Source organism: Periplaneta americana, chromosome 8 (assembly GCF_040183065.1).
Source record: "Periplaneta americana isolate PAMFEO1 chromosome 8, P.americana_PAMFEO1_priV1, whole genome shotgun sequence".
Taxonomy (NCBI): domain Eukaryota; kingdom Metazoa; phylum Arthropoda; class Insecta; order Blattodea; family Blattidae; genus Periplaneta; species Periplaneta americana.
In genome coordinates, this window is record NC_091124.1 from 155327372 (window position 1) to 155347602 (window position 20231).

At 36.6% G+C, this 20231-nt stretch overlaps 1 protein-coding gene across 1 annotated transcript in view; it reads right to left on the minus strand.

Moving 5' to 3' along the window:
• LOC138705172 (uncharacterized) overlaps positions 1–17255 on the minus strand; it is a 141649-nt gene extending 124394 nt beyond the window's left edge. The window contains exon 1 of the mRNA XM_069833876.1: positions 16199–17255. Within this exon, the coding sequence (XP_069689977.1) occupies positions 16199–16454 (256 nt within the window). The 5' untranslated portion in view covers positions 16455–17255. The remainder of the gene's footprint in view (positions 1–16198) is intronic.
• Between the last annotated feature and the right edge of the window lie 2976 nt (positions 17256–20231).

A 20231-nucleotide genomic window follows, 5' to 3' on the forward strand; every position in this document is an offset into this window, starting at 1 on the left:
CTATTATGAAAACTTATGGTTTCTCTTTCATATTTTCCTATCATCCTGCTTCATATTTATGTATTGGCAGCGTTTGAAGAACCTTCACTATAATGCCGCCATTTTCACTTAATATTGTTGTTGTTCTGTCAGCAGTCGCTAGCCTGAGTATTAAGATCAGGGTGCCATCAGCCAACCTAGCTAAATACATAGGCTAAATAACAAGAAATGGACTTGTTAGTCTTTTGATTTTCTTCAGTATCGGGTTCGATCTAAAAATAACACAATAAAATATTTAAAACCTCACTATACGGAGGAAAAAATATTAAGTAAGCTAACAATATTATTCTATTCTACATCATACCAATACAAGTTAATAATACTGCATTTCCATACGGACAGCCAAGTCATAGAAGTATTAACAACGAAATATTCATGTTAAAGTGTTACAAACTTACGATTGCTCTCAATTCTGTTAGCAACAGTCCTCTGTTCTCCGTGGCAGTTTATAGGTTCGTTCCAACAACAGTCAGGAACCGTCCGTAACCATCGCGAGCATGCGCAGTACAGAAAAAGCGTTCCAACAAACTCCGAACCAGTCCTGAACCGGAAACATGTACTGCAGTCGGGCGTTCCAACAAGCTTTTGACACGGGTTCAGAACGGTCAAAAATAGTCCGTGGATTGAGGCATGTACGGAAAAGTACGAGAGACGCGCATGCGCATAAGCTCACCAACGTCTCCTGGATACTGAAGAAAGACATGATCGACTGTTCACATCATTGAGGTTAAAGATGAAAAGTGACAGTACAGACGAATAATAAAACTAGAGATTTAATTTAAATTTTCGCCAAAAAGAAAGGGAATGGAAATTATTTGGGTATTGAAACAGTTAATTACAATTTCAACATGCAGCTTTGATTAAAAGTATAATAAATAACGTACATACATTAATAATTAAAAAAAGAACTATTTTTAGATGAGAGTCCCCCAGTACACGACATTGAATTATCGGAATTCTTGCCTTCCAGATTTTTTTTAATCTTTTTGTAGAAAATGGTCGAAATTCTATTTTCTGCAATTAGAATTAGCTGCGAAACGATAATAATTAAGCATCCCGATCTTAGCAAAGATGATCACAGTTATAGCATCTCTGGATTTAGTACATAACGATCCGCGAAAGCGTTCCAACAGCGTCCAGTCCAGTTTCAATCCCATAGCAGATGCTCGACTAGCGCATGCGCATAAGATGGTACAGGAACCGTACATGAACTGATCCATGAACCGCTTGTTGGAACGAACCTTATGTATTGTGCCGCATGGTGGGAAACGTAGTGGCGTTTTAAACTGCTCTTCTTGCAAGTGATCTTGCAAACGAAACAACTTGCATCACCTCCATGTTCCTGACTGACAGACATTAAAGCCCATTCCCTCTTAAATTTGGCATATGGTTGTTTGTGTACTCGAAAAGCCACCGCTAACGGAGTGTGTTTACCCCTTGCAACACTAGCAAGCTACCTGAGCAGTTGAAAGCTGGGGTGGAAATGAAGGGGTAGATCAGCCGGAACGCGTGCTACAGAAATGTGCGCCTCGCAACGCAAGCTCGACGGGCTGTTTGGGCATGCCTGATTTACTGTAATGCAATGATTCCTCATAATACCATATCAGAGTTTATCACATTTTAATAAAGATAATGGAATTTCTACACGAAATATATTTTTTGGAATAGTAACGTGTCGTAAAACAGATAAAGCACAAAAGTATAGATCGTAGAAAGGCTCTTTGGTTTGATTATCAAATAAATTTCTAAATTATAGACATCAGCTCAAAGAATTTTGAGTGACCACAAGGGTCCTGAATACAATAAACATGCACAATATAATGTGATGTGATACATTAAAGAAAAAAGAAAGTTAATTGTTGAAGGCAAATATAAGTTGATTAATTGAAATAGAGATGATGATGTAATATTTGAAGAGAATCCTTGATAATATTTATAAGAATAGACATTACATAATCAAAAGGAATGTGAAGTTCCTTAAGATAATTCCACGTGAATTTTGTGATTGAACCTCTACTGCCAAACAGCAAACCAATGACGGACCATTGTTTAAGAGGGACGTTGTACTTTTGAGAAAGATACGGCAGACAAGGTTCATATATGGACTTCTTCTCAATATCAACTTCGGTGGCCTGATTTAGGTTTCTTTCGAAACGGATAGTAGGGTCAAGAACAAGAGCCCGTTTTAAGCGTCCGTTGATAGCAATAATGTCTGCCCGTCTAAAAGAACCATCTGATGATACACAATGCACTTCTTCATGAATCTCCCAATTTAATGTTTTTAAGGATGTCGCCAAAGCATGTCGTACACGATGATGTCTAGCATTGATCAGCAGCTCGCCTTTGGGGCATTGTCCAAGCACGTGTCCAAGTGTTTCAAGCTCGCTACAGTCTGGATGACGGCAACGGGTTGTGCTTAGAGTTCTGCCCGGTATTGCGCGAACCGCCGAAATATTGCTTGACATTTTTAAAGCATTGGTCCATTCTGAGTAAGATAGGCCCTTTCGATTGCTTACCCATGAGTTAGCCTTGGGGAGATCACTATAAACAATAACCCCTTTACCACGCAAGGTATGGTTTGTCCAAGTTTGGAATGCGTCATTTCTTAAGTGTTTGCGAATTTTACGACCTGACCAGTTGATAGCATCAATAGCTGTGATATTCAATTTTGACAGAGCAGAAACTTTTTCACTTACAAGGTCCCTAACATTGTGGAGATGGGAGTCATCAACACGAAGAAGAGTATTACAGATATTTATGTGTTGCACATAAGCTTTAACTTTGTGTATAACTAACTATTATTGGTAGGATGGTCAACAATCTAGTGATAATCATAAAGGTAACCATTTCTCATACCTACTACATCTATCATGTCTAACGATGCATTTCAAGCTGTAGACATTTTCGGGATGTAGGCTGGTGTGGAACATAATATTGCACCACACAGTAAGTACAGCATCAAAATGCATAATAATAGGGTTTTCTGCAAAGCAAAGGCGTTCACAGAAATTCATCGGTGACAGCTAAAATAATGTATGTACACCATCAGATCTAAGTGAATATATAGTCAATATTCAAAATTTACGCCCTTTGGTAACTTAGGTCTTTATTCCTGTCAATCTTTTCCAACATTCACAAAGCATTCATAAGGAGAGGAATTATCTCGATCACGTTGTAAATATGGCAAGACAACGCAAGAGAAAGCCAAGAGGGGGGACGAACAAGCGGTCCATGTGAAATGGTCATAAATCTTCATTTTCTTCGCTGAATCTAAAATATATATACTACTTAATTGTATCGATAACATTATCACTTGCATATGAAGAGTCCACTGCAAGAATGATGGATGTCATTTGGAATACATTTTGCAGGAGAAGCAATTGAAAGTTTGAAATGCTTAGCGCTCAAAGCTTAACTGTGATTTTCCGATCATTACTGAACAATAACTATCAGTGTTAATGCCATATAACTCTCTATGTACATTCTATATGTCTTAAGCTATGCATTGACAGTCTTGGTTCATTTTCGACAAGAAAGTGACATCCATCACTCTTGCAGTGAACTCTTCATATCAGTCCAAAAATCCCAGAAGTTTGGTTCAATAATCTCAATTCCGAAGTACAATAATAAAACAAGAGTTTTAACCCCTAGCACCCTAGCATAATCATCTAGACCAGCGATATGCAAACTTTTCTTTCCGCGTACTTTTCCCAACACAATTTCCTATCAACTTTATACAAAAAAGTGGCGAATAATTCAACTTATAGATAATTACATCTAAAATAAATTTAAACTGGCATTTAAAGTACCGGTAATGTAGTACATCACAACTTTTAAATGATGAAAGGAGGAATCAAGCTACGAGGTAAAAAATTTGTTATTGATCTATGGCCAGGAAGTTAGTGCATTTGCATATATTTTCTCCATTGGCTGTAATTAATTGCTGATTAATTATCTTCACAAATCATCAACATTTAAGTTTATCAAACCAAATTTTATTTTGCATATATTTGCATATTTTGGCCTTTTTTTTTATAAATGCATATTTCATGATATTTATATTATTGTGGCATATTTATGGGTTTAAGCTCATTAAAGCTGATTTTATATTGCATTAAAATGCATAGTTTTGATTTTTTTAAAAATAAAAGCATCTTATTAAGTTTTGAAAACTGGTATGGAGTGAAATTATTATAATTAATTATTTTTACCAGGAAAGTATTGAAAGGTTTGCGGCAAACCAAGCACACCGGTTGAAAACCACTGACGCAGAGCGTGGGAATTTTATCGCATTATCGCTCGGTCACGCAGTCTGCTGTCTCTATTGAGACTGCTCAGAACGTACTGTCTAAGAATGAAGTGTGGCACTGCAAGTGTTTAAAGAAATAATTTCCAGCCTAAATTCTATCCCTGGCAGTGTAGGAGAGAAGCTAAAGGATAAAATAAGTTACATGGTATCAACAAATCCTGGATACGAACAAATGTGCGAAACTAAAGACATTTTAAACGGAAAATTATCAATTAATATACATGAATTATCTTTTACTATGGAACAGTTAGCAACATCTAAGTATGCTCCAGTAACATCTTCTGATTTTGAGAGAAGCTTTTCAACGTACAAATCCATCTTCACACACAATAGACACTCTATCTCTATTGAAAACCTACTCCATATAATTATAGTGAAGTGCAACCCATCGTTTCTTTTGGACAGTTATTCACATGCTTCAATTTTTCAACAATAAATGCAAGTTTAATCTCAACTTATAATATTATTACATTTATTATTATTATTATTATTATTATTATTACTACTACTAAATAATAATAATAATAATAATAATAATAATAATAATAATAATAATAATAAGTTAATAATAATATTATTATTATATTATTAATAATATAATAACAATATTATTATTATTATTATTATTATTATTATTATTATTATTATTACTTATTTACTAGTGATATATGTAAAGAAATATACAGTTTTATTAGTGCATATTTATTGGCATATTTTAAGATTTTAAAGGCATACTTGCATGCATATTTAGTAGGTTTTTAGGGAATGAACTTCCTGGCCCTAGTTATTACCTATCATATAAGAATAAAAATAAGGTTACACATTACACCCCGAATTTGTCCCTGATTATTCATTGTTTATCATAAAATAATAGACCTAAGTACTTGTATATTATACGCTTTTTAAAATGTTACGTACTCCTTAAGGATCCTTCCCGTACCCCCGAGTGTATGCGTGTCACCCCTTGAATAACACTGATTCAGATTATGCTATCTGATACTCTCTGGTCTTCCATTTTTATAAGATGTTAAATACATTTATAAAAATAAATAACAGAATGCCTTACTCTAAATAGTGATTTATTACACATCTTAACAGTACCACACTAAGACTCAAAACATTCCTTAAAACAACTCTAGATTTAATACACACACACACACACACACTTCAGATATAGCATACAGTACATTACACAAGTCTATCCTTCACTTTCATTCAACTGTATCATGGAAAAATGAATATATTATAAAACTTTTACAATAATTTCAATTAGCAATAAGATACAATATTATCACTCTTGCACACTGAAGTGGAAATGATCGATTTTGAATGGACTGGTAAATGCGAAATATTTAGAATGTTGGAAATGCCCGTTTTTTATACAAAAAAACAATGGAAATATTGGCGTTAGTATGATATGGAATTATCCGGTTTTGATTGAAAATACTGACTTTATCACACTGTTTCTCATAGAAATGACTGAATTATGATAAAAACAGTAACATATACAGAAAAATGCCTCTCTAAACATACCGAAACCGTAAAAAACTCATTTTTTGTTTTCAGTGGAAATGACCATTAGTAGAATTAGTAGGCCTATAGAAGGGGTATATGAGTCTAAGATGAGTAAGTATGAGAAATAGAACTTCCATGGTCGGTGTCCCTATCATATGTCATCATTAGCGAACCCTAAATATCTGGAGTGCAGCCATAAGAGAGGTTTATAAAATCATTGGTTTACGAAACTCCAGTGGACACAGAGGAGGTGATATTGGTTGATAACACCTTAACTTGCTATGAAGTCGTACAGTTAGGGACATAATTGTTGAGCGAGAGAAAATGTTTCAAGACTTGTAGCACAGTTCATAAGAGGCTATAGTTTTAATTCCTTCTCAGCATAGATATGTAATATTTAAACAGAATATCGAAGTGAACAGCTCGTCAATATTTATGTCGAAAACATTCGCCTCGGAGCATGCACAGTGTGGAATTCTTTGATTTGAAAAAAAAAAAAAAAAAAAATCTCGAGTCGCTCAACTATGTCCTTCATCGTACGAGTACAATAAAATTATTTTCAGATATCTTACAGCAGTGTTCCCAAACGTTTTGAAGGCACGACCCATTTTTGGGGACTACTTTTGCTTCCACCCCCCAACTACTATACCAATAAGTCTACTTACTCCATTTCGCAAAATACAAATTCATATAAAATCGAAAACAATGGTAATTTGACTCAAAATCGCAAGTAATGTCATTAATTTTAGGGGATAATTCCGTGAGATATTTCAAACTAAAAAGTCCAATTCAATTTTGCTCGTTTTTCGCTTCCTTTTCGAGATAAAAATTGTTATAATTTCATACATTTGTTACAAATCTCACATTGTACAATTCCTGTCCAGAACGAAAAGTTACAGTTGTTTTGATCAAATTTCTGTACATTTAGGCCTAAAGGATAAAACTAAAATTCTTTCAATCATTGATTATCAGTTATCATAATACACGTTCTCTTAAATTGATTGCGCATATTGGAATTAATTCAATGGCTTTTCCAAAACACGCTATGAAACCGTTATCATCTCGAAAAGGAAGCAAAAACGAGCAAAATTGTATTAAACTCTTTCGTTTGAAATATGACAAAGAATGCCTCCCTGAAATTAATGACATTGCTTACAGTTCTCAGTAGGCCTATATACTAAACAACTTTCAATGTACCGATCGTTACCTGCAAGAGGATAAATCCGAATATATAAAACTATTTTCAAATTCTTTTTGGCTTCTTCCTTTGGCATTCCTTACTACCGAAGTATTTTCCAAATACTTGTAAACACTCTGAATAGTATTTCTGGTATAAATATTTCCAGATATACTCCCACTCTCTGTCCTTGGGTGAAGTACAGACTTCAAAATCTTAGTTCCAGGGCTTCTTCGCTCTGCTGACGAGAACCGGACAGTTCGAAAACAGGAAAATGCAAAATGGGTTAGAAAATGAACAATCCCAGTTTTCGCGCCTTGATACGAAGGCATTCACTGGCTTCCAAATGAGGAGGATCGATAACCATAAATATTTTGAATCCGTTACCTCTTTGCAAAACGAAAAAAAACTTGTGAACGCTTGTGCCTCGGTCGAAACGCAAAAATGATTAGGACGTTTGTCCAAAGAATAAGTTTGCTATCTTTTCTGTTTCGGCTTCAGTTCTCATCAGTTTAGGAAGTACGGACGACAGCAATATAGTTGCTTACCTCACCCAAGGACAGAGAGTGTGGGTAGCTATATCTAGAAACCTTCAGATCAGAAATACTTTGTACCACACGAAGTCACGCCTTTTGTCTTTGACTTTTGGCTTTTGACAACTCTGAATAGTAGTTTGGAAGACCAAAATGTTAACATAATAACAGCCATAGATAAAATCTACAGATTTATAAAGAAACTTGATTTCTGGTCGACATCACTTGAAAAAAAAAATAAATCTGATTCATTCCAATGTATTAAAGAACTTTGAAATTTTAACCAAGAACCGTATGATATGACAAATAGTGAGTTTCTTTTTGCAGACCTGCAATTAAGTTTGCACAGTTATAAACAACAGCATTTTTAGCATTTTCAGACAGTTGCGTCCAACTAGTTGAAATTGCAGAATATACTGTTTTAAGGAAATACTTACTGAAATATCTATCTATGTATCAAATTTTTTTTTTCTTCACAATAATTTTTATCGCACAGCGTGGACCACCTTGAATTAAAAACGCAAGATTGGCTCATTTTGCAAAAGAAGCTCTTACATTTTGATTGCATTTGCAATCTCTCTTTGTGCAAAATAAGTTTATCGTCTATGATTGCCATCAGAGCAAAAGCGAGAAATCTGCTTCAAATTGAAAATGATATTGTGTATGTCGAAGACTAGACTCGAGAAGATACTTTCTGGGGGGGGGGGGAAACAGGCACATTCATCACATTACTTTTTTACTTTACAACTACTGACATACTTTTTGTTTATATTTAACGTTGCGTATGTTTCTAAATACAACATGAATATTTTGTTTTGTAAATCATCTCGAGAACCTTCTCAGCTCTTAACACGACACCCCAAGGGGTCGCGACCCACACTTTGGGAATCAATGCCTTACAGAATACGCGAAAAAAATTCTTGCCCACTGTAATGCTTCTGTCCACGTCAGTGGATTTGACTTTGAACAGCTACTGTGGATCAGAAACATTTATATAATAAACAAGTAAAATTGTATTTGAAATGTCTGAAAAAGTAATGGTTAGTACGTAATAATTTATATATATATTAAAACATCTTATACAAATGCCTATCACATATTATAATACGCTATACAGTCTGGGAGGGATTAAGTGCTGACCACCACGTTACCGCCGTAGGCCTACTGGTTGGATGACCGTTCACCTGTTGAGGAATGTGGACATGGGACCAACATTCGGGTGGTAGACATTGGCTCTCCATGAGTTGTCGGTCAACGGATTTTTTTTTTTTCGAAATTTTTGACAACTTCTCAACGCTGCAACTTCACAAAGAGTAATACAGAACATACAAATTCTTCGATATACGGAATGCATCTTCAACATACCACAACAAAACATTACTGCGACGCACACGGCCTGCACCGTCAGCCAGCTGTCAGTTCTATGCGATGAATCACTTCGAGTTAGTGTGCGTATGTAAAGGAAGCATTAGGACTAAACAAAGACACCTTATAGTTATACTATTAATATGCTCTACTTCAGTAAAAACATTGACTGACGTTACAAAGTTTTAGGTCTGTTACATTATTTCAAAAACACATTCATTTTACTTTTTTCCCTCCAAGCAGAAGGTCTCAATTTAAAAACGAACAGTGTTAATGTGTGCCCTATCCAGTTCCATTTTAACGAATGTGCGAGCCCGGCGAGTGCAGTGGTTCTCAAAATTACGACGGCAACAACACCAATAATAATAATAATAATAATAATAATAATAATAATAATAATAATAATAATAATATAGGGTTAAATCAGGTATTCATCTTTTGATCGAAACATCATTCATTGAACAATATGGTATTGTTTGTTGCTGCCTCTCTGTTCTTTTTTCGACAGTCTCTGCAGCGAATAGGGATTATAAAGAATGGACACTGAGCGAATTTTCCTGTGTTTTGTTTCTCTGTGTGCCGGCGTTTAGTTCCACTTTCAAGCGCTAGAGGTTAGTGTAATCGAGCATACGCTAAGATAATATAATTGAGTATAGAGTAGAGACACAGGATCCAAACATCGTATACCTTATTGCATAATCCAGTAACGCTTTGCTTCAAATAAATTCAAGTTAACAGCTTTTCCTTATTTCTCAGTGACAGACTAGTTCTAATAATATTATTTTTATATTTCAGATATAATAAATTATATTATAAAATAATATAATACATTATACAATTATGTATCAAATTCGTTTAATATTTGTATATAATATAATGTAGGTATATGGTTTTACTTCTCATAAGAGTTTTGTTTTTCCATTTTCACTGCTATCAAATCATTACATATTTTAATTTTTGTTGGGGTCAACGTCTCAACTCTCATTATAAATGAACTCTAGAGTCTAGACATTACAGTTAATGACGGATTTATTATTTTATGGATCCAATTTATTTTATTTGAGTACCTAATGTACCTAGATGTATTAATTATATGTGTTTTATTTCCGCTGTGTCGACTGCTAGCTGATCAGAGTCTGTAGCTGATGTGATGTCAGCGCTATCTCTAGGGAGAAAGCAGAATCTCACGCTCTAGCTGGCTTGAAGGTCATTGAAATCAGTCCGGCTACATCAAAGGTACCGACGCGAAGTGTCCATACTTAGTTACCTATACGCTGGTCTCTGTCTCTGTTTCAGCTAGAGTGTCTCTATACAAACCAGGAAGTAAGCTTGGCAAGTCTGCGACATGCACATCTCTCGAATGCTCTTTTTGTTTCATCTTACAACGAATAAAATTGGCATAACAATGGCATCATCATAGAGCGAGAATAAAGTACAGGTTGCCCATGAAGTCCCTATACATTTCACAGAAAGCATAAGTGTGGATCATTTCTGTTGTAGGTACAGTGAAGACACGTCCATGTGTTTAACGTTGCTGAACAAATCACAGTGGTGGAATGCCGTTTAGGTGGAAAAAGCTGTGCTGAACTCCAGAGGGTATTTCAGAGAAAGTATCACAAAGAAACGCCTACGAAACTTGCTGTTCAGAACATGGTCAACAAATTCAGGCGTACAGGATCTGTAGCCGATGAGCAGCATAGTGGACGATCTGTGATCAGCCCACAATGGTACAGAGGATAAGGGATAGCATCATGAAAAGTCTAAAGGCATCCACTCGCAGCTTGAGTCAGGAGCTGAATATTCTAAAGTCCACAGTGTGGAAGGTGCTGCGTTACACTCTTAAGAAGAAGGCCTACCATATTCAAGTGCTTCACATGCTGGAGGATGAGGACTATGTGGCATGCCAAGCAATGTGTTATGATCTGCGTCAAGCTTCAGCCAAGAAGGACCTGATAGATCATGCCCTGTTCAGTGACGAAGCGACATTTCAACTCTGCAGGATCTGGGCAGATGAGCAAACTCTATTAAGTCACTGAGTGGCAAAGAAACTCTGCTAAAGTCAATGTCTGGCTTGGTCTCATGAAGGACAGAATTTTTAGCCCTTTCATGTTTGCCGAACAGGCAATAACCAGGAGAAGCTACCTGGATATGCTAACAGATGACGTAGTTTACGTAAAGGAAAGTAAAATAGTGTCACCATTTCGACTGTATAATATGTTTATGCGGCAACACAACAGCTCATAATGATTAAAATAATAAGTATTACATGATTAGGAACTACATTAATACGTTTAATAGTATCATAGTCTTCTTACAACTTTTTAGCAGATTTCTTCTCTTACGTTTCACAACACCAGATTAACATTGTTCAAACATCTCGTGACTCAGCAGCAAATGCCGCACGTATGGACGACACTTACTTGTTAGAATTACTTTAGACACGCTGAGGACAGTAATATTATTTTAGGAAAAAATGAGCGTTGAGGTAGTTCCGGTGATTTTGGATTTTAAAATATTCGAATTTGTAAAGAATTTCTTGCGGAGATGGATTTCAAAAGTTAAAGATTTATGGGAAAATATAAAAAAAACAAACAAATTGTTCGAAAATGTTGTAAATTACGTGTGAAATGAGAGGTCCATGGTAATGGAAGTGCAAACGTGATTTGTAGTGAAGGAAAGGAACGTAGGATCATGAAACACACGATACGATGTAATGTGAAGAACGTAAAACTTGTATTAATTCAATAACCACTGGAATACAGTGAAGTGCAACAAATAATCATGAAATAGACACAAAATTGCTACATTGTAACTTCGTTTCCACGTAGGCCATTATGCTTCCAACATCACTAAACAAAAAACACTAGGCTTTGAAAATCATGCAGAGATTCGTATATGCAAGGCATAATAAAATCCTAACCTAACCTAACCTAACCTGTCGTATATACAATACATAATAAAAAACTAAACTAACCTAACCTAACCTGTCACAGATTTGTATATACAAGACGTAACAAAAGCTTAAACTAACATAACCTGTCACAGATTCGTATATACAAGACACAACAGAAGCCTAACCTAACCTAACCTGTTACAGATTCGTATATACAAGACATAACAAAAGCCTAGCCTAACCTATCTTGTGACAGATTCATATATGCAAGACATTACAAAAGCCTAAACTCACCTAATCTAACCTTACCTGTCACACATTCGTATATACAAGACATAAAAAAGCCTAACCTAACCTAACCTGTCACAGATTCGTATATGCAAGACATAACAAAAGCCTAAACTAAACTAAACTAACCTAACCTAAGCCGATCTGTCACAGATTCGTACATACAAGACATAACAAAAGCCTAAACTAATCTAACATAACCTAACCTGTCACAGATTCGTATATACAAGACATAACAAAGGCTAAACTAAACTAAACTAACCTAACCTAACGTAACCTGTCACAAATTCGTATATGCAAGCGTGAAATTTTCGTAATGTCACCAAAGATATGTTGGTATTACACAGGAAACAGCTGAAGATGTGGAAGCGAAGAGGGAAGGGAACTACCTCAGCGCTCGTCTAACCTTATTTTAAATCGATAAACAATTTTGGCTTTCAAAATGTTATACTGTAACTTTTCCGAAACATCTTAGTATTTTTTATATTTAGAAATAGGCTAATTAGTGAGCAGAAAATACTGAGGAGACGAATTCAAACGTGTACGGTGAAATTCATGCGATTATGTTTACTGTTACTTTATTCTCTGGCTGGAAGAAATATAGTAGTAGGTTTATTGCCAGACTTCTTTAGGTGACAGTCTCACTATTTATTACCTTACCAAGCGTGTCAAGTCAGATAAAGTAAGTTCCCTATCACGAAGGAGACACGGAAACTAGGTGATTCACGAGCATTATTCAGCAGTATAAAACGACGCCTGAGAATCTTTTCTTCGTTCTGTTACGACTAGGAATTGGATTTTTACGTTTAAATCTTTTAATTTTTTTTCTACCTAAGATTTCAACGCAGTTTTCCGTTTCTTTTCCTGAAGTTAAGTATGTAAAACTTATTGAACATAGAAGGACTGAATTTGTGCGTATATTAAAAGAATTAAGCTGAAGTCCAATTTTATCAAATTCAGTTAAAAAAAAAAAAACTTTCAAAATCGCAGGCGATACTAAAATATAATTTTTAAGAGACAGTTATGGGTAAAGTAATATATATTGTGTGTTATTTGGATACATTTTAAAACGCCGATAAGAATTAGTCGAACATCCAAGTACAAATATGAAAGGAAATCCACTGTAGCGTCGGAATTTTAAGTGTGATTCGATTCATATTTAGAATAAGATTAACATTTTCGAGTCGACAAACGTTTTAAAAACACAGACCTTTACTCTACTGTTGTATCAAATCTGTGAACCAAAAGAGGCAATATATAATTAGTCTTACCGAAGGTCTTTCGTTGTGAACCTAGATTTTCGAAGATGATACGCGTGCATATATTGCTCAGGCGAACCGCAGCAATAGCCTAGCAATAATAAAATACACAGCTAATAAATTTTGTGTTGTGGAAAGAACTTTCTCCGACTCTAGGAGTGTAAGAATATGCAAAGATATAATAGAAAATATGCCTCAGATCTTTTGGAAATGTCGTTAATCGTGTGTAGCAAAAGAGTGTCAAATAGGTATTTCCGGGCCTACAGCTAGTTTAGTGCATAAAATTCGATTGAAAATATCTTATAGTTAAATACTATGAAAGACTCAAATCGTGTCTTAAAAATCTATAAAGTACTAGCCTGCTTCCTTTATGGAAAAAAGAAGTAAAATAAGTTTATAGACGTCTAAAATTCTGAGTTATAGTTACGACATTTCACTACTAACATGTCCTACAAACTGTAAGCAGTCTATAGATAGGTTGTCCAAGGGAGGTGGCAGGAAGTTAAATAGATCGCAATTTACTAGACTATGTTCATGGAAATTTCAGTGTTTGATCAAGGGAAAAACTTCTTCTCTTTTGCGTGCAGAATTGAATTGATGCTGAGGTCGCTTAGTGCCCATTCATTTTATACGTAGGAAATAAACTAACCGTTCTTCCCAGGAAAGAAATATCATCATCATTCATCATCATCCTTCACGAATTAGGCCTCTGTAGACCTGTTTCGGCCCCATCTAGCAGTCTTCTTAACGGTCTTCCTGGTCGACGATGTCCTCTAGGTTTATATTGCATCATAATTTTTGGGATTCTTAAATTTTCCATTCTTCTTACATGATCTAGCCAATTGAATTTGTATCTGGTGATTTTTTCTTCTACTGACTCTACTTCTAATTGTTCTAAAATTTCTTCATTCCTTTTTCGGTCTAAAAGAGTATATCCTGCTGTTCTCCTGAAAAATTTCATTTCCGTTGCTTTGATTCTGTTCATGTCTTTTTTCTTTAATGTCCAAATCTCGCTTCCGTATAGAAGGGTGGGTAATGCTAGTGTATTATATATTTTTATTCTTGTAGATTTTTGTACTAATTTAGCTTTTAATGTATTGTTTATTATTCCTAGAATTTGTGTAAATTTGGTAATTTTCTTGTTCACATCTTTTTCATTTTGATAAGATATTTCACAACCCAGATAATTGAAATTTTGCACTTGTTCGAGGCATTGGTTATTGTGTATTATCTTACTTCTCACTGGGTCTTGTCCTAAAAATGCCATTACTTTTGATTTTTGTGCTGAAAGAAATATAATATAGCAAATTATTTCTTTGCCTCGTTCCTGTAAATTCGTAGAAACTCATTCAACGTACAGTTAATTTAAACCAGGCATCACAAATCCACACGTTGAAATAGTTAATAGATGGGAATGTTTCGCTTACGTTAGCGTACTTGCAGAATGCAATTGCTGCATCATACGTTGCGGAGATGACGTTCCTGATGTTCATGGCCTTTCGTTCGGACACATTAACCAAATCATAGGCTACATCGTGAAAATATGGTTCTATTAATGGAAGGCCCTTGGGCCTCGTTCATACACTACGGGAATTTATCGAAACCAGCATTTATTCGAATACATTTTATGCGGACAGCAGTGTACACACGGTTCGAGTTTTTCCCGTATGTAACTTGAATTTCATTATGCACGCGAATAAATCGAACCATGTGTACGCTGCTGTCCAGACGAAATCGACTGGAATTAATGCCCGTTTCAGAAATTCCTGCACCTTGTGAACGGACCCTTACGCAACCTATTCCTTGGCGTAACATCACGAAAGAGCAGCATGTAAGATTATTTCAAATAAAGAAAAGAACCTTAGCTGACACCAGTAAAGGCTGGTTCACAATAAACCGGGAAAGGAAACGACGACAAGAACGAGAACGAAATAATGTTAAAATAAATGTATTTAAATGTGAGAATTCACAATAGTTAATTGTGAGTGCTCACAATAGTTAATTGTAAATGCTCACATTTAAATACATTTATTTTAACAATATTTCCGTTCTGATTCTCGTTGTCGTTTTCGTTCCTGGTTTATTGTGAACCAGCCTTAACCGTTTAAGGCGCTTAATTAGGCGTTAAGCGTCTAAACAAGTCCACTTTACACCTAAATCCTCTGTAAGAAATTCTGATCTATCCTCTTTGTGGTAGCCTATAGTAAAAAAAAGGTAAAAGGTAAAGGTATCCCCGTAACATGCCATGAAGGCACTTGGGGGGCATGGAGGTAGAGCCCCATGCTTTCCATGACCTCGGCACTAGAATGAGGTGGTGTGGTCGGCACCACGCTCTGACCGCCTTTTACCCCCAGGAAAGACCCGGTACTCAAATTTATAGGAGGCTGAGTGAACCTCGGGGCCGTTCTGAAAGTTTGGCAACGAGAAAAAATCCTGTCACCACCTGGGATCGAACCCCGGACCTTTCAGTCCGTAGCCAGCTGCTCTACCAACTGAGGGTAGCCTATAGTAGGCTATGTATTTTTCTTTCCATGTTTAACTTCAAACCAAACGAGCAATGCTTAATGCCAACAAAACCAGTTTATCTACGCCCTGAGGATTAAATTCGCTCCGTGATGATGACCTCATGGATATATAGAAACAAGTGCGGAAGCTACTATTCAAAATTGAATATGGAATATTTTGACCAACATTAAACAGGAAATTGCTATCGGTCCCACCTACCCCCGATATAATATAAATCTCTCCCTGAGAAAGTCTGAATTCAACAGTGAACCTAAGCATCTGCTATTGATAGAGCATTAAAAAGTTGAGCTTTACCAGTGTCTGCTTCGACTTCGCTGCTACTGTTGGTGTGCGGCGTGACTGTGGCAGGCAGGCCGTCGCCGCCATCGATGGTGAGCGTGGTGACGCCACGCAAGATGAGGAGAGCACCCACGGCGCACCACGAGATGATCTGCACCAATATTACCACTCGCCCCGACCGACTATGGTCGCACCTTCCACTTTGTCGTCGTTCTTCCGTCGTAGCCATGACGTCTCGGAGAAACACAGTGTTCCGCCACACGTCGTACATGCGCACTTGAGAGCGAGCGTTTGAGATGCAATTATTGTCTCAGATACGTACACGAATTAATTTACGCCTTTTCCAAGGTCTTCACAGCACGATAACAGACTTAATTTGCTCATTAATACTTTCAGATGTTCAGTTTCTTGCTGTTGCTGACCGGAAATCGAATAAGACTTTATTCCAAAATAGAGAATGCGTTCCTCGTAACTTAAAAAAGAAATTTCAATATCTGATGTTGAAGATAACGCAGTGATTTCAAATTCAGATATGAATTTATTTTAACTAATTTATAAATTCTGTACCTGACTGAACGAACAGCAATCTACTTTCCGCATACGTCATTCACTGCCCAATAATATTTTAATTTCATACAAGCAACAAAAAGAACATCTAATTCCACTTAATTTGCCTATTTACTGTCGTCATTTCATGAAGACTTCTCAGTTAATAAATATGAAACACACTCCCTAGTTTTAAGTTTATTGTCACTAACAAGCAAAGTGAAGCAGGATCTTATTTATGTAGTAGTTTCTGAGTACTAAATATACTCTCTCAAATATCTAACGTTTCATTTAGTATAAACTGTAATCTGTAGTTTCGAGTTAAGTTCTTCATTAATTTGGTTCGAATTTTGAATTCCTGTCCGGTGAGGTCACTTAACCGAACTAGCTCAATTACACCTCTTCATATGGAAACTTGCCTCGCGCGTTGAATTTCAAAGCGAGAACACAACAGAAACAATCGAGAGTCGCAACACACACTCACACGCCAACGGCGAGAAACGCAGTGCTTGCCGGCGAGGAGGCCGGACGACTGATATAGCCTATACGGGGAGCTTATCGCAATGAGTCACCGCCTCTCTCTCGTCCCCCGCCCGCGGGTGGGGCCACTCCGAGTGTCGCACTGGGCGCACGGAAATACCTCCGTCAAAAACAAAACAAACTGCAGTCCCTCAATTTCATAATTAACTTACACTGCATCGCTCAGAACTGTACTGAACAAATTTCCATTTTACCAAATTCTATGAAACATGTTGCAATTTTCCTAATTAACTCTGTTCAAAATCAATCCGTTAAAAGAAAATAAGAACTGCGACAACTCAACTCCGTTAAAAACAAAATAAACTTCGTCTCCTAAACTCAGTAAAAAAACATTATAAACTACGACTCAACTCCGTTAGTACCACTAACAAACTTTATCTATTGAACTCCATCAGAAGAAAAAAAAAACCACGACTCAGTTATGTAATAACGAAAAAAACTTCATCTAGGCCTACTACTCTGTAAAATCAATATAAACCTCGATTAAGATCCGCTAATAACTAAAAAAAAGTGTTATCTATTACATACCGTCGTAAACAATATAGAAAACTAAATTCCATAACGAAACAAAATTGATTTACTAAATTCCGGCATAAACATAAACACAGCTAAATTTAATTAATAACGAAATAAACCCATTTACTAGTCCCCTGTGGTGGCTGAGTGGTCAGACCTCCAGCCTGTCACGCATGCGGTCCAAGTTCGAGTTCCGGTCACGCCTGCGATTTTTCATTGAAAATCCATAGTAACACTTGTGGCGGACAAGATCGCAGTTGGGGTTTTTCTCGGAGTTCTCCCGTTTCCTCATATTAGGCATCTACATCATCCGTTAATATTTCTTCATTCCGTCATCATTCCATAGCATTCCTCGAACGCCGGCTGGCGACGCGACGCACGAAACGAGCCGGTATTGAGACGAGTTAGGTGGCCTGTTCGAAACCTGGGTGTGCAGCGAACCTTAGTGTAGTCAATCGGTGTGGGTTTGGGAATGCGTATAGCTTGAGGGTTAGCGCAATAGATCGTAATAGGTCGCAGTGCTGGGTCATAGTGCCCTCCTCTCGAAAATTTCATTCAACTTCAAAACCATACTAAATATTAAGTACAGTCATGGATCAAGCCCTAGTGGGCTGTTCCGGCTCATTGTCCATCCGGTATTCTTCTAATAGGGCGACCTTGGCTCCGTTTCCCTGTTTCTGTAGGCCTAATTGTGGATTTTTTCGAGAACTGGTTCGACCTAAAGGTCTAATAATACAGTGTTACTATAAATGATCTCTCCGATTACAAACTTGAATAACTATCGTTAGGAATCACTTAGAAACATGATATTGGTATCAATGATAAGAGAAACTCAAATATTTTTTGTTATCCATTCGGTTAAATCATACGTAATACTCTTAAATCAGCAAAAATTATAAAACATGAAATTGGTATCAACAGAAACAGAAACTCCAACAATTTTTAAATTTTTTCACTGGAAAACATGAAACAGAAAGAGAAACATTTGATTCACAACCGTGAGTAAGTCATATGTGCGCAATGTGAGCTCCTTGTATCACACGACACACATCAAGTCTGTAGTCAATTTCCTGCCATACACGTTGTAGCATTGGACCATCCACCAGTGCAATGGCCTCTGTGATGCGGACACGAAGATCCTCAATGGTAAGTGGTAACGGTGGCTGTTACATTTGTTGTTTTATAAAACCGCACAGAAACAAATCACAAGGAGTGACGTCGGGGGAATGTGGAGGCCAATGCAAACATTCTAAATTTTCACGGCCAGCACGTCCAATCCATCTCCTTGGAAGTCATGTATTCAGTTCGTTTCTGACATAAGTGGTAATGGGGTGGTGCCTCATCCTGCTGAAAAATGAGACCTTCGATGTCCTGTTCCAGTTGTGGAAGAAGCCATAACTGTAACATGTCTAGGTACGAATTACCTGTGACTGTCGCCTTGACAAAAAAGAAAGGACCATACACCTTTTCACGGCTTATAGCACAAAACACGTTCACTTTGGGGGAGTCGCGTACATGTTAGGATTTTCCTAAGCCCATATCCTAACATTGTGTTTGTGCACTTTTCCTGACAGATGCAAAGTGGCTTCGTCACTAAACACCAATGATTCGATGAAACCTTCAGTTTCCATTCTGAGTTGCATCTCCTCACAGAAAGACTGTCGTTTGGCCTTGTCGTCTGGTTTCAGAGCCTGCAACAATTGCAGACGGTATGGATGGAACTTCAAACGTTTCCGTAAAATCTTCCACACAGTTTGTTGGGAGATGATTATTTCTCTACTGGCATTTACGGTGGATTTCTGTGGACTTCGTGTGAAACTCTCTCTCACACTCTCCACATTTGCCTCACTTACTGATTGACGACCACTTGACTTCCGCTTACAGATGCATCCCCTCGTTTTGACGTCAGCGTACCACTTACGGATACTGGATCAACACCAAATTTTCTTCTAAAATTGCGTTGTACAGTGACAACAGACTGGGATATGTTAATATCTAGCACACAAATGCCCTCCTGTCTTCGTTTGCAGCCATTTTTTCTGTTATTTCGTCTACTAGCAACGAAATTAATAAATATGCGACAGGTTCACTAACATAACAAAAAATATTTGAGTTTCTCTTTCCATTGATGCCAATATCATGTTATTTTTAAGTGTCTCCTAACGATAGTTATTCAAGTTTGTAACGGAAAGATTATTTATAGTAACACTATTTATGCATTTGTGTTATTTGCTGTCCGCCTTATGAATTTAATTTATATTAGAGTGATACAGGATTCATCTTTTTTCTCCATAGCACATGTCTCATATCTATACAATAGTGTAGGTATTACCAAAGTGTTATATATTTTTAATCTTGTTTGTTTCTGGACTTGAGAAGGTTTCAAGACTTTATCTATTATCTCTGGTTTCTTTAAGACATTTCATGGTCTTGGCAGTGATATCCT